This window comes from Orycteropus afer, unplaced genomic scaffold (genome assembly GCF_000298275.1).
Source record: "Orycteropus afer afer isolate SDZICR_OR568_19922 unplaced genomic scaffold, OryAfe1.0 scaffold00042, whole genome shotgun sequence".
NCBI lineage: Eukaryota > Metazoa > Chordata > Mammalia > Tubulidentata > Orycteropodidae > Orycteropus > Orycteropus afer.
Genome location: NW_006921629.1, coordinates 9,163,291 through 9,178,678, shown reverse-complemented (window position 1 = coordinate 9,178,678; position 15,388 = coordinate 9,163,291). Strand labels below are relative to the sequence as shown.

At 42.7% G+C, this 15,388-nt stretch overlaps 1 protein-coding gene across 1 annotated transcript in view; it reads right to left on the bottom strand.

The window, feature by feature from the left end:
- The window catches only part of NXN (nucleoredoxin), a 212,742-nt gene extending 212,543 nt beyond the window's left edge, over positions 1–199 (bottom strand). Inside the window, exon 1 of the mRNA XM_007937564.1 lies at positions 3–199. Coding sequence (XP_007935755.1) covers positions 3–199 — 197 coding nt within the window. The remainder of the gene's footprint in view (positions 1–2) is intronic.
- Between the last annotated feature and the right edge of the window lie 15,189 nt (positions 200–15,388).

Below are 15,388 nucleotides of genomic sequence, written 5' to 3'. Positions count from 1 at the left end.
CAGCCGCCGCGTCCCCCCTCAGGCGGCCGTAGAAGGCGGCCAGGCTGGCGCTGAGCTGCGCGCAGGGGGCGCTCAGGCTGCAGCCGAAGTAGAGCCCGAGCAGCGAGATGCCGCGGGCGCCCAGCGAGTGCACGTCCACCTCCTCGCCGCCGCCCGTCACCAGCTTTTCGCCGAGCAGCTCCTCCAGGAAGCCCGACATCCTTGCCCACCGCAGCCCCGGCACGCGGGCGGGCAGGCGGAGGCGACCCCGCTCCCTCGGTCCGCGAGGCGGGCGGAGGTGTCGGCGGCTGCGGGCGCGGGTGAGAGGAGAGCCCCGCCCACACCGGGCCCGCCCTCGCCACGCCCCCTAGATCCGCCCGCGCCACGCCCCCTCCGTGGCCGTCCGGGTTCGCCCAGCGGATGCCCGCGCTGTCCGCCTGGGCACTGTCCAGAGTAATGCGCGCTGGGGCGCAGACCGTGGGCAAGATGCGCAGTAAACAGCCCTTAGGAGAAATGTGACCCGACACGCTCCACCCTAACAAGGATGCTGGGGCCTAAGTAAAGAAAGGAGAAGGGTCCACCGAACCAGCGCTTGCTGATGCTGCCACCTCCCCGCCCATTTCCTCTCCCCTCCCGCACTCTCAATTCCATTTCTCCAGACTTCTGCAAAGATTTTCCCTTACACTCCCGCCCCTTCTTGTTCTATCCCCTCTTTCTCCTCTTCTCTCTCTCTCCTTACTCAAAGCCTAACCTTTAGGCAAGAAGCTCTGTTAGCATAGTGCCTAGGGCATTCGATTGCTAACCAGAAGGTTGGCGGTTCAAACCCACCAGCCACTCCTTGGAAGGAAGGTGGGGCAATCTACTTCAGTAGTGATACCGCCTCGGAAACCCAAGGAGGGCTCGCTGTGCGCACCCAGCTGACCTCTCTCTTTGAATGCTTATGGCACTTACTGTCTTCGCCACACAATGATACCAGGCAAGGTCTTGCTTGGCAGTTAATGGTCTTGTGTGTTTTGTGCTCCCTATTATAAGCATTGGGAGCTCTGGTAGCGTAGTGCCTAAGGCACTTGACTGCTAACCAGAAGGCTGGCGGTTCAAACCCACCAGCCACTCCTTGGAAAGAAGATGGGGCAATCTACTTCCGTAGTGATACTGCCTCGGAAATCCAAAGAGGGGTCGCTATGAGTCGGGTCCCACGGCACATAACAACAACAATTATAAGCGTTTGGAGGGCGTCACCTCTTATATTTCCAGTGTAGCTTCTGGTAAGGTGCACAGTACGCAAGAGCGATTCAATACTTGGGGATTGATTTCAAGTCGCTGGGCAAGATTTCAGTTCCCAGGTCGCAGCGGCCATTCCCCACCAGCGAGTGGCCTTCTTCCATCTCAACAAAAGTATGCAATGCAGCAGATGCTGCCGCATCTCTAAGTCAGTGCTGGCTGCCCTCCTGAGTCGGCTATACAGCTTACATTAAGTCTGTTGGTAGTTGACAAAAATTCTGGGGATTTTTTTTTTTTTTTTTTTTTTTTGCCAATTCCTTCAGTGCAGCTTGGACTTCTTCCTTCGATACTATTGGTTTTTTTTTGCCAGTTGGCAAGAAGCTATCCGACGCTTAAGGAGATTCTGAGTTTAACAGGTGGTCTGTGGCCAACCTTCCGCGCCCCACCCCCTACTCTCGAAAACAAAATGTACACCACGCCCACCCGGAATAGAGGTTTTGGGGGGGATCAGCTGAGCTACCAAAAATCTGTGAAAGCGAAAAAAAAAAAAGATTTCTGCGACCACCACCGCTCCTTTGGAATGATTTCTTGGGCATCTACCGCCCTCTAATGGAAAGAGTTAAAAAAGAAAACGAGGTCTACTATACCCAGTATGTGGATAGAGATACTGGCGAGCCAAGCTGAAAATTTTTTCTTCAAAAAAAAATCATAAATTACCAGAGTTAATTTAAACCCCAGAACATAACCGCAAGCTTTTGGCACAAACACGAACTTCCAGGCCTAAAGTTACCTCAAAGTTTCTAGGGGAGAACACGGAATCGTACTGGTTCTCAGCTCACTGAAAAGTTACCGCATAAACCAATGAAACACGAGCAAGTGGAAGCCAAAAGCGGATTGGCAACCCTACAAATTATTTGCACTTTCTTAGGATTTTCTTAGAATGTTGTAGCTGATTTCACAAGTAGGGTCCCTGGATTGAGGACTGCCTTTAAGCAGGCAAAATCCTATCACAGAGACAGAACAGCATGAAGATTCCATATGCATTCCGAAGGAGAGTGTCATGCCCAAATTCTGTGCCACGGCAGGAAGGGTATTGTCATAAAACATAGAGAAAGCATCACTTGAAAACATGTTAAAGCTCCTAACGTAACATATTAAATGATAAAATATCTTTTTAAAATACTACCACTAGGCTAAAATGCTCTAACCTCTCATCCAAATCCTGTTTGAAACACCCGAGTGGGTTATGTTATGTTGTTATTGTTGTTAGCCACCCAATCAGCCACAACGTGCAGCCCCATGTACAACGGAACAAAAGCTGCCCAGTCCTGTACCAGCCCCATGACCAGCTGCAGATCAGACCATTGTGTTCCAAAGGGTTTTCACTGGCTCATTTTTGGAAGTAGATCGCCAAGCCTTTCTTCCAAGGCACCTCTGGGCAGACTCAAAGTTCTAACCCTGTGGTCAGCAGTCCAGCATGTTAGCTATTTGCACCAAATTAAGCAGAGAGATTCCTACACTCCAGAGTTTTCAAGTAAACACTGAAGAAACATAGAGGACTCTAAGCATTTGTATCCTATGGAAGCCAAAGGACAAGATACTGGGAGGAGAGGTCAATGAAGAGGGAGTTAGGGAAATGCAAATTTGGGAAAACAGTGTAGTCATTATTAGAGTGCTTGCTTTGGTATAGTAGGTGCAAGTCTGATATAAAGAAGCAGTTTGTTAGTATTTTACTGTTATTATTTTATAGGAAAGTACTTTCCACTGGAGTGTGTCCAAACCAGCATCTGGCGCCTGGGAAAGTGAGAGTTTGAGCATACTGCACATGAAATATAAATAAAATTTAGAGAATTGTTGGTGCAGCAGGCCTTGGTTGGAAGCCAAATATCGCAGCTGCTTCTTAAAGGGGTGTGGAAAGAGGGGATTTGCAATGGAAATGATTCCAAAATCCTAATTCTAGTGGGTGTTTGTTACAAGAAGAAGTCCAAGGAGACCCATTTGACTTTCTATAAAGAATAGCCAATATCCTTCGGCCTCTGGAAAGTACTCTCTCTGCCTATGGTAGGACAAGAGACCCACTTAAAGAGATTCTCCCTACTGGTGTTTAGCTAGTTATGTTACCTGAATAGGCTGGCTATCCTGAAAATTATTGTTGTTTTAAAATATATATTAAGGAGCCACAGCATACCTGACATTGTACCAAAGATACATATTACACAGTTTTCCTCTTGGGAGATTCTATTCTAAGATGTATATGTCCTATAAAACACAGAAACCACAAGTACCTTGCCCTTCAGGTATGCTAGCACACGTGCATAAACACACATCTGTACAGATATTTATTGCTACACTGGTGAAGTTAGAAAAAGACTAGAAAACTAATTGTGTATCAGTGAGGGTGATTAAATTGTGATACATCCATTTATTAGAATACAATCTGGTCATTGAAAAAAAATTGAGGAAATTTGTATGTATCTAGAAGTATATCTAAGAAAACAAAAATCCTCACAACTGGATCAATAAGCAACATCATAATAAATGAAGAAAAGATTGAAGTTGTCAGAGATTTCATTTTATTTGGATCGACAATCAATGCCCATGGAAGAAACAGTCATCAGAGGACGTATTGCACTGGGCAAATCTGCTGCAAAGCACCTCTTTGAAGTGCTAAAGAGCAAAAATGTCACTTTGATGACTAAGGTGCACCCAGCCCAAACCATGGTCTTTTTCAATAGACACATATGCTTGTGAGAGCTGGACAATGAATAAGGAAGACTGCAGAAGAATTGATGCATTTGAATTGTGGTGTTGCAAAGAATACTGAAAATGCCATGGACTGCCAGAAGAATGAACAAATCTGTCTTGGAGGAAGTGCAGCTGGAATGCTCCTTAGAAGTGAGAATGGCCAGACTTTATCTTACCTACTTTGGTCATCTTGTCAGAAATGACTGGTTCCTGGAGAAGGATATCATGTTTGGTAAAGTAGAGGGTAAAGCTTTGGTAAAGCTGCAAACATCCACTGATAATCGGAACACGGAATGTACGAAGTATGAATCTAGGAAAATTGGAAGTTGTCAAAAATGAAATGGAATGCATAAAGATTGATATCCTAGGCATTAGTGAACTGAAATGGATTGGTTTTGGCCATTTTGAATCATATGCTCCAAACCAGCATCTGGCGCCTGGGAAAGTGAGAGTTTGAGCATATAACCATATGCTCTACTATGCTGGGAATGACAAACTGAAGAGGAATGGTGTGGCATTCATCATCACAAAGAATGTTTCAAGATCTATCCTGAAGTACAATGCTGTCAGTGATAGGACAATATCCATATGCCTACAAGGAAAGCCAGTTAATACTAGTATTATTTAAATTTACGCACCAACCACCAAAGCCAAAGATGAGGATATTGAAGATTTTTACCAACTTCTGCAGTCTGAAATTGACCAAACATGCAATCAGGATGTGCTGATTATCACTGGTGACTGGAATGCAAATGTTGTAAACAAAGAAGAATCACTGGTAGTTGGAAAATTTGGCCTTGGTGACATAAATAATGCTGGAGATCACATGACAAAATTTTGCAAGACCAATGACTTATTAATTACAAATACCTTTTTTTAACAACACAAACGGCAACTATACATGTGGACTTCATCAGATGGAGTGCACAGGATCAGATTGACTACATCTGTGACAAGAGGCGGTGGAGAAGCTCAGTATCTTCAGCCAAAACAAGGCCAGGAGCTGATTGTGGAACAGACCATCAACTGCTCATTTGCAAGTTCAAGTTGAAGTTGAAGACAATTAAAACAAGTCCACAAGAGCCAAAATATGACCTTAATTATATCCCTCCTGAATTTAGAGACCATTTAAAGAATAGATTTGATGCACTGAACACCAATGACCACAAACCAGAGGGATTGTGGGATGACATTAAGACCATCATCAATAAAGAAAGCAAAAGGTCATTAAAAAGACAGGAAAGGAAGAAAAGATCAAAATGGACATCAGAAAAGACTCTGAAACTTGCCTTTGAGTGGAGAGTAGGCTAAAGCAAATGGAAGAAACGACAACATAAAAGAGCTAAGCAGAAGATTTAAAAGAGCAGCTCAAGAAGACAAAGTCAATTATTATAATGAAATGTCCAAAGACATGGAGTTGGAAAGCCAAAAGGATAGAACACGCTCAGCATTTCTCAAGCTGAAAGAACTGAAGAGGAAATTGAAGCTTCGAGTTGCAGTACTGAAAGATTCTATGGGCAGTATATTGAATGATGCAGGAAACATCAAAAGAAGAGGGAAGGAATACAGTCACTTTACCAAAAAGAATTGGTTGATGTGCATGCATTTCAGGAGGTGGCATATGATCAAGAACCAATGGTATTTAAGGAAGAAGTCGAAGCTGCACTGAGGGAAATGGCAACAAAGAAGGCTCCAGGAACTGACGGGATACCCACTGAGATGTTTCAACAAATGGATGCCGCACTAGAGGCACTCACTCAGCTACGCCAGATTTGGAAGACAGCTACCTGGCCAACTGACTGGAAAAGATCCGTATTTGTATCCATTCCAAAGAAAGGTGATCCCAAAGAATGTGGATATCATTTTATTTGCATGCAATATCATTAATATCACACACAAATAAAATCTTATTGAAGATAATTCAAAAACGATTACAGCAGTATATTGACAGAGAACTTCCAGAAATGCAAGCTGGATTCAGAAAAGGACATGGAATGAGGGATATCATTGCTGATGTCAGATGGATCTTGGCTCAAAGCAAAGAATACCAGAAAGATGTTTACTTGTATTTTATTGACTATGCAAAAGCATTCAATTGTGTGGATCATAACAAATTATGGAAAACATTGAGAAGAATGGGAATTCCAGAACACATAATTGTGCTCATAAGGAACCTGTACATAGACCAGGAGGCTGTCATTTGAACGGAACAAGGGGACACTGTTGTTGTTGTTATGTGCCATTGAATCAGACCTGACTCATAGCGACCCCTCCTTGGGTTTTTGAGGCGGTATCACTACAGAAGTAGATTGCCCAACCTTCCTTCCGAGGAGTGCCTGGTGGGTTTGAACCACCAGCCTGCTGGTTAGCAGTCAAATGCCTTATGCACTATCCCACCAGAGCTCCTAAGGGGACACTGCATGGTTTAAAATCAGGAAGGGAGTGAGTCAGGGTGGTATGCTTTCACCATACTTAATCAATCTGTATGCTGAACAAATAATCCAAGAAGCTGGACTATGTGAAGAAGAACATGGCATAAGGATTGGACAAAGACTCATTAACAACCTACGTTATACAGACGACACAACTTTGCTCGCTAAAAGTTAGGATGACTTGAAACACTTACTGATGAAGATTGAAGACTACAGCCTGCAGTATGGATTACACCTCAATATAAAGACAGCAAAAATCCTCACAATGGGACCAATAAGCAGCATCATAATAAATGGAGAAAAGACTGAAGTTGTCAAAGACTTCATATTTCTTGATTCTACAATCAACACCAATGGAAGCAGCAGTCAAGATATCAGATGTCATATAGCATTGGGCAAATCTGCTGCAAAGGACCTCTTTCAAGTACTGAAGAGCAAAGACTTTGATGATAAAAATGTTCCTAGTCTACATATTTCAAGTCATAGCTGATTTGATGATGAAATTTCAGTTCAAAAAGAAAATGAAGACCATTCATTTGGAGTTCCCCTCTAAAAGATTTTACCTGTAGGTTAATGCTCTATTACAGTTTTTACATCTGTGTTTTCTTTTCCCTTTTTAGAAGCTGATGTTTTGAAGCAGATCCACTGACAAAGGAAATGGAGTGAAATAATGGAGAGGTGAGTGAAATAAAACATGAAAGTGAGTTTTTTTAATCATACATTTTATTTATTTGGTTGCTGTGGAAAATATACACAGCAACACATACACTACTTCAACAGTTTCTACATGTACAATTCAGTGACATTGATTACATTCTTCGAGCTGTACAACCACGCTCATCCTCTTTTTTGGAACTGTTCTTACCTCATTAACATAAACTCACTGCCCTCTACAGTTCCTATCTAAACTTTCAAGTTGCTGTTGTCAAGCTGATCCTGTATAGATAGATCTGGGAAGAGCACAGTGCTCAAGGAAAACAATGTTTACTTGTTAACCTAAACTGTTGTTTGGTTTTATGAAGACTTCAGGGGATATTTTTAGTTTAAGATTTAAAGATTTTCTCAGAGCAATTGCTTCAAGGGTTCATCTTGCCTCCATGGCTCCAGAAAGTCCATGAGAATTTGAAATTCTGTTCTGCATTTCCCCCTGTTGATCAGGATTCTTCTATAAAATATTTATATATTCCTGCAATACTTTTCAGATCAAATCTCAGGGGTCAGGTTTATTTTAGGAATGCAACATGTACCTGAGCTCCTCCAAATGGTCATTGATGTGACTCTGTGGCTGATACAACCAAAGTATATATGATTCATTAACCAAGCCTGAAGTAAGTCCTAAAAACTCACCAGACTGCCAGACTGTCTGCCACATTTCCAACAGTTTTTTTTTTGTGTGTGTGTATATAAGCAAAGCCAAAGCAACAGCACAAGAGATAGTAAGCAAATCTGGATTGTTGGGTATGAGTGTGTAAATAAACTTCCAAACAATTATGCTTTGGAAGAAATTTGTCCAGAACATTATGATCATCCACCAGAAGCTGGCTTGAATCTAAGGAGCTGTCACCAGAATAATATAGGATATCCTGGCTCTCACCATGGCTATCATCATCCAAAACCAAACCCACTGCCATCTAATTGATTCCAACTCTTAGTGACTCCCATTGCATTTCCAAGGCTGTCAAGTTTTAGAGAAGTAGATTGCCTCATCTTCCTCCCACAGAGTAGCTGGTAGGTTTGAACTGCCGACCTTCTGGTTCGCAGCCAACTGCCTTTCCCAGTATGCCACCAGAGCTCCAAGAGAATAAATAATAATAGTAAATATTTTCTAACATTTTACACGTGGCTGAGGACAGTGTACAAACCAAAGAATCAGTCAAAAAAGTCCAGATTCAGGTCTCAAAAACTAAAGAACACTATGAACTATGAATGATTCTGAACCATTACTTCTAGATCCAAAAAGAATGTCAAAAGCAGACCCCTGGGAATGGAAATGTTTGAATAAGAACTTAAACTTGGACTGAAGCATATGTCTTCCTGGGCACCAACTGTAAAAGCAACATATTGCGTTTAGAGTTTATCCTGGCATGAAGAAGAATTTTGAGCCAGGGACATTATCCAATATATGTGTTGAAAGATCATTCTGTGGATAGTTTGGAAAGGAGCAAGGTAGGAGGTCTGAAGACTAATTAAGAGGCTATGAGTCAGAAATAACATAAGCCCAAAGTATGGCCTGGCAATGAGTATGAAAAGGAAGATGAGTTTTAAAGATATCTAGAAGGTAAGGGGCGGGGGATACAGGAAGCAAGGAGTCTATGAAGACTAACCAAGTGCGTGGAAGTAGTGTTCACCTGAGAGGAAGAGAGAGAAGCGGAAGATAAGTTCTAATTTAAGTCCACCTGAACCTCTTAGCTTCAGAATAATGTCCAGCAATGGGGATGACACCCTCATAGGTGAGCACTCTACTTTGGCCCTCAAACCCACTTACCGGACCTTAGTTGGGAGCCTGATTGGGGTTCTAACTTTTGCTTTCTAACTGCCTCCTTGGTTCATGCTACTCCTTTCTTCCTAAGGCTTCTTTTGATAGGGCTTGAGGCTTCAGTGGCTTTTGCTCCCAGTTGGAGCCCGAAGCGTTTCCTCTCAACCCCATGCTGGGGCAGTAGGGCTGGAGGGGTGGGAGTTTTCCCCTAAAGCCCAGGTTGTCTTCAGCATCCTGAATTCTGGTCCTACTCTCAATCCTATAAACTCTTTTCATCTGTATGAGGCAGTGAGGCCCAAGGCACTCAGTGCCAGGCTCTTATTCTGGCATCTGACAAGAGGACAACCTGCCAGCGTCCCTGCAGACTAACAGTATGCCCTTGGGTGATGGGTGACTCATCTGGGGCTAGCTAAAGAAGTTATAACAAGAAAACAGAGAATTCACTGCCCCAGCAAAAATGCAGTCCTGCCGTGCTGCTGCCCCTCCCAGAGAAGTTCCTTCTCAACCCAGAGAAGCTCCAGGCTCTTCTCACGCAGCTGTGCCAGTGATCTCAGGGCCAGACACCCAAGAAGCAAGGTACTCATGGGCTTATTTGTGCTTACTTACTAATGGGTAGTGAAATTATTTACTACAGATAAAATCCAGGTGAAATTGTTCACTACAGATTAGTAAGTAAGCACAATTAAGCCCATGCATACCTCGCTACTGTAAACTGATGCATACTATGCTTCCTGGTTAATCCTACACTGATCAGATTACAGAAGCTCTGGATTTGGGCAGGATGCTAAGTGGGAAGAAGGTGGCTTTCTGCCTCAAGGGAATAGCAAAGCAATGAGTTCATCTTGGTCCAGGTCTTCCACTCTGCAGACACTCCCTGAGGCCTCCTAAGGATCAAGCTTCAAGTCTGGTCCTCACTTGGCAGGAGATGGTCATCCATGCTGTTGCCAGGCCATTGTAGGACCTGTGAAGTTGACCTCCTCACTCTGGATTTATATGAATGACCAGGTAGAAATCAGTGACTTCTTTTTCCATGATTAATTAACAAACCCTTGAATTCTGACCCTTTGAGCAAGGAAACCTTGCTTTAAAGATAGGAGATGAAACTGGCAGTGTGCTATCTTCCTCTTCCTCTCTGACCTTTGCCACCGTACCAAGGGACCCTGGCCCCATGATGTACTCCTGGTGTCACATAACAGGTGTTCCATTCTCAGTGGAACTCTGAGTGGCCTAATCCCACTTCCAGTGAGAAGTGACTATAGACAATGATGTAGAATTCAAAAACCAAACTCACTACCATTGAGTTGATGATGACTCATAGCGACCCCCTTTGGGTTTCTGAGGTGGTAAATTTTTACAGAAGTAGATTGCCCAGTCTTCCTTTCGTGGAGTGGCTGGTGGGTTTGAACCACCAACCTTCTGGTTAGCAGTCAAATGCCTTAGGCACTATGCCACCAGAGCTCCTTTGATGTATAACAGTGGTTCTTAAAAGTGTGGCCACTGACCAGCACCAACCGCATCACCTGGGAATGTATTTGAAATGCAAATTTCTAATGCCCTACCTGGGATCTTGATCAGTTGACCAGTTGCTGGCTAGTTGGTTCTGACTCACGGTGCCCCAATATGTGTCAGAACTGTACTCCATGGGGTTTTCAATGGCTCAGATCTCGGAAGCAGATTGCCAGGTCTTTCTTCTGAGGCACCTCTAGGTGGACTCAAACTTCCAACCTTTCAGTCAGTGACTGGGTGTGTTAACCATTCGCAACACCCAGCGTCTCCCCTGGGATCCTGCCAAATTATTGAAATTTTAACCATCAGCTCTTGTGAGTGGGTAGGACTTCATCCCAGCACACCACTGCTGACTTTTGCAGCTGGTAAGAGGATCTTCCTGAGACACATGGCTGGGGCTAAGGTGACATAAGTGAGGCATATGCCTCAGGTGCAAAATTGAAGGGGGTGCCAAAAAAGTCAAACTAGAACTCAACAATCAAAATAAATATTTAAATGTAATAGTTTGAAATTTTTAAATTACTGTGAAAAAACTCATGATGAACAAAATATCCAAATTTTAAATAAACACAGAATTGATTGGAACTATAAGTGTTAGCCTCATGATGACACCTGTTATCTGCAGATAACAGAATCTGGAAGGAGCTTCCTGAGGTCCCTGGCGCTGACCTGACCAAAATTTAGTAGTTCAGCTTCTGTGAGTCACCCCAGTACACTTCCAATAACAAAACCACAACTCACTGCCATCAAGTTGAATTCTGACTCATAGCAACACTATAGGACAGAGTAGAACTGCACCATAGGGTTTTCAAGGCTGTGAATCTTTACAGAAGCAGACTGCCAAGTCTTTCTCCTACAGAGCGGTTAGTAGGTTAGAACCACAGACCTCTTGGGTGACAGCCAAGCACTTTACCACTGTGCCATCAGGGCTCCTTCCAGTACCAGAAATAAATAAATAAATAAACCCATTGCCATGGAGTCAATTCCAACTCATAGTGACCTATTGGACAGAGTAGAGCTGCCCCATCTTCCTCCTGCAGAGCAACTGGTGGGTTCGAATTGCTGACCTTTTGAGTAAGGAAACCTGGCTTTAAAGATAGGAGATGAAACTGGCAGTGTGCCATCTTCCTCTTCCACTCTGACCTTTTGCCACCCTACCAAGGGACCTTGACCCCATGATGCACTCCAGGTATCACATAACAGGTGTTCCAATCACAATGGAACTCTGAGTGGTGTAATCCTACTTCCAGTGAGAAGTGACTGTAGAATGTACAATGATGTAGAATTCAAAAACCAAACTCACTACCATTGAGTTGATGATGACATAGCAATGACTCTTGCTTTAACCACTGCACCACTCAAGCTTCCTATACTTCCAATTAACCCTCTTTTTGGGGCAAGCCAGCCAGAAGCAGTTTCCACTGCTTGCAACCAAAATAATACTTGCTCTGGGCTTAAGAAAAGGTGCTCTGGTGGTACAGTGTCAAAGGCATTTCATTGCTAACCAGAAGGTTGGTGGTTCAAACCCACTAGCTGCTCTATGAAAGGAAGATGGGGCAATCTACGTCTGTAAAGATTTACCACCTCAGAAACCCAAAGGAGGTCACTATGAATTGGAATCAACTCAATGTCAGTGAGTTTGGTTTTTTGGTTTCTGGGCTTAAGGGAATCCTCGCCGCAGATGAGAGGAGGTGCCTTTCTATTTGCGAGGCTATAAATTAATTAGTTGATCTTTTTTTTTTTCTTCTTCATAATTATCTCAAAGATTTTGAACCTCAAGAGATAAAGAGCAGTCAAGAGGGCTTTACAAAGTGTCTTAATTTTCTGCACTCAGTAATACAGTAGTAATGCTTATTAATGATCAATCAGCTTTGCTGCTTTTTCAACCCCCTTCTAGAAAGGTTGTTTCATTTATCTGGCTTCAAAAGTCCAAACAGTGGAGAACTCTCCCGGCCTTCTTAGGAGGGGTTGACAGAAAGAGGTTCATTACTGGATATAACTTGACCACTGCTTCCAAGAAGTGGGGTAACTTAACTTCCTTTTTAAAAAACCACAATGGTTAGATAGAAATTATTTTTCAACTGTAACTTTTAGATATCAAAAAGTATTACAATAGTAGTATACATGTTAAATGTACCTATTCATCACTTATCAAATGTCTCATTTTCTGACATTTCACATGTACAGCAATAGTAAAAATCTATCCAAGGTGCAGGGCTGGCTGTGATGGTTAAGGTTATGTGTCAAGTTGGCTGGGCCATGATTCTCAGTGGTTTGGCATTCATATAATGATGTAATTTGGCAGTTATGTAATGATGGTGTCACCTTCTATTTTTACATAACACCGATTTTCACGTAACAACCTGGTCTTTGGAACCTAACCATGTCAATAAGTGAGTTGTTGTTGTTAGGTGCCATCAAGACGTCTCCGACTCATAGCGACCCTATGTACAGCAGAATGAAACACTACCCAGTCCTGTGTCAGCTCCATGATCCTTGCTATACCTGAGCCCATCATTGTAGCAAGTAAGGAGTGGGTACAGTATCAAGTAACAAGCATGCATATTATCTTACGATATTAAAAAAAATATATGAATTTTGCAGAAACACTTCATGCTTTTGTCCTCTTGACTTGTAATTCTTAGAAAAAAAAAAAAGGCCAAGGCTGCAGGGAATGACATTCTTAGAAGACTGGTGACAATTTACCAAGCCCAGCCCTTCACAGATGAAGGAAGAACTGACCAACCATGACACAAATAACAAAGAACCTTGCTAGTACAGATTTGTCCCAATGGGATGCTAGCATTACCTCTGTGATTCTCAAATTCCACGTAGTTGCTTTGCATCTCAGGGTTCACAAGGATGCAAGTGATTCACCTTTCTCAGAATACTTCAAGTTTACCTGTCAAACTTGCTGGGAAGAAAATATAGAGGACCAAGGGGAGTGGGAATGACCCTTATTTGGAATCCTCACCTGGTAAATCTAGCTGCTCTATTGGTGTCTGACCTATCATTCCTTCCTCACCAACCACTCAGCCTATCAAATCTGCAGGGCTTCTGGTAGCCCTGTGGTAAAATGAACACCTTGCCCTATGTGACCATGTGTTGCAGGCAGCCCAATTGTTGATTTCGAAACACTCCCAGGTCTCACTTCTAACCTGCACTCCCCACGGGAGTATGAAACTATCTTGGTGATGGTAGTAGATATAGTCACCTTGATATATGTCAGTTCTTGCTCCAGCCCAGCTCCAGGCATTTATTAATATCTTCTCTTTCCATGAGTTTCTCAGCCACGATATTTCCATCCTCAATTCCTAGTTATCTTTTGGTTTTGGCAGACATTGGTCAAAACCCTTTAAGTATAAATTCACTTGTCTGTTGTTGTTGTTGTTGCTATTTGCCGTCGAGTCAGCCCCGACTCGTAGCGATCCCTCCTTGGGTTTCCGAAGCAGTATCACTACGGAAGTAGGACTGCCCAACCCTCCTTCTGAGGAGTGGCTGGTGGGTTTGAACCTCCAGCCTTCTGGCTAGCAGTCAAGTGCCTTAGGCACTATGCTACCAGAACTCCTATTCACTTATCTAGTACCCACTAACTACAGTGAATCAATTGGCTACTTGGAATATCTGTGTGGTCATACCACCTACCAGCAACAGTATTATTCAAACTAATCAATGTTAACAAATTTGCATGCAACTCACTGAATTGCACTTCTTCAACTTGGTCCCCCTCAAGGTCCCTGGATGGCACAGACGGTCTGCACTCAGCTAGTGACCCAAAGGTTGCCTGTTCGAACCCACCCAGTGGCACTGCAGAAGATCCAGGCCTGGCAAGTGGCTTCCATAAAGATTACAGTCAACCTGACTCTGGAACCTACGGAATCTCCCCAGATAAATACATAAAAACAAATGCCTTTGATACAGCCACTATGGAAATCGGTATGGCGATGCCTTAAAACTAGGAAATAGAATTACCATTTGATCCAGCAATCCTGTTACTAGGTATATATCCTAAAGAAGTTAGAGTCAGGACACAAAACCCTTTAAGTATAAATTCACTTGTCTAATAACAACAACAACAACAGTACCTACTAACTACAGTGAATCAGTTGGCACACCCATGTTTATCACAGCACTGTTCACAATAGCAAGAGATAGAAACAACCTAAGTGCTCATCAATAGAAGAATGCATAAACAAACATACAATGGAATACTATGTAACACTAAAGAATAATGTAGAATCTGTGAAACACTGCATAACATTGATGAACTTGGAGGACATTATGCTGAGTGAAATAAATCAATCACAGAAGGACAAATATTATATTAGTTCATTATTGTAAAAAGTCAAGGAAAGGTTTATTTATATATGAAGGAAACTTTCTTTGTCGGTTACCAGGGATAGGAGGAGAGGGGAGGAAAAATGCTAGATAGGCAAGAGACAACTGTTGATTTGAGTGAAGGGAAAGGAAATATACCAAGTTGAGTGACCAACACAATAGCACTAAGGAAAAGGAAGACACAGAGAGGTGCACAAGAGGTACAGACAACAAACATAAACACTTTTACATATACAACACTGTGTTATCAGTGATAACAACATTAATCTATGGGTAAATACACAGGTACACAGGCTGAATGATCAGGTATTCCTAGACAAAAGGGAATAAACCCAGGACCACACATAAGGTTGGCAGACGATATTTCTACATATGTATTTGTATGTACCATAAAAATGTCCATATTAATAGAACTAACAAGGGGCAAAGTTATGACAACTTCTCAGGCATAGTCAACAACCATGATGGAGTGAGTTTTTGGACATGTAGGCTCAGAACCATAGTCGTGGAGTACATCAAGTTCAATTGCCATAACATACTACTCAAAAATATTGTTCTACATCCTACTTTGGTGAGTAGCAACTGAGGTCTTAAAACCTTGCAAATGTAACATGGATGAACTTGGAGGACATTATGCTGAGTGAAATAAGTCAATCACAGAAGGACAAATACAGTATTAGCTCATTATTGT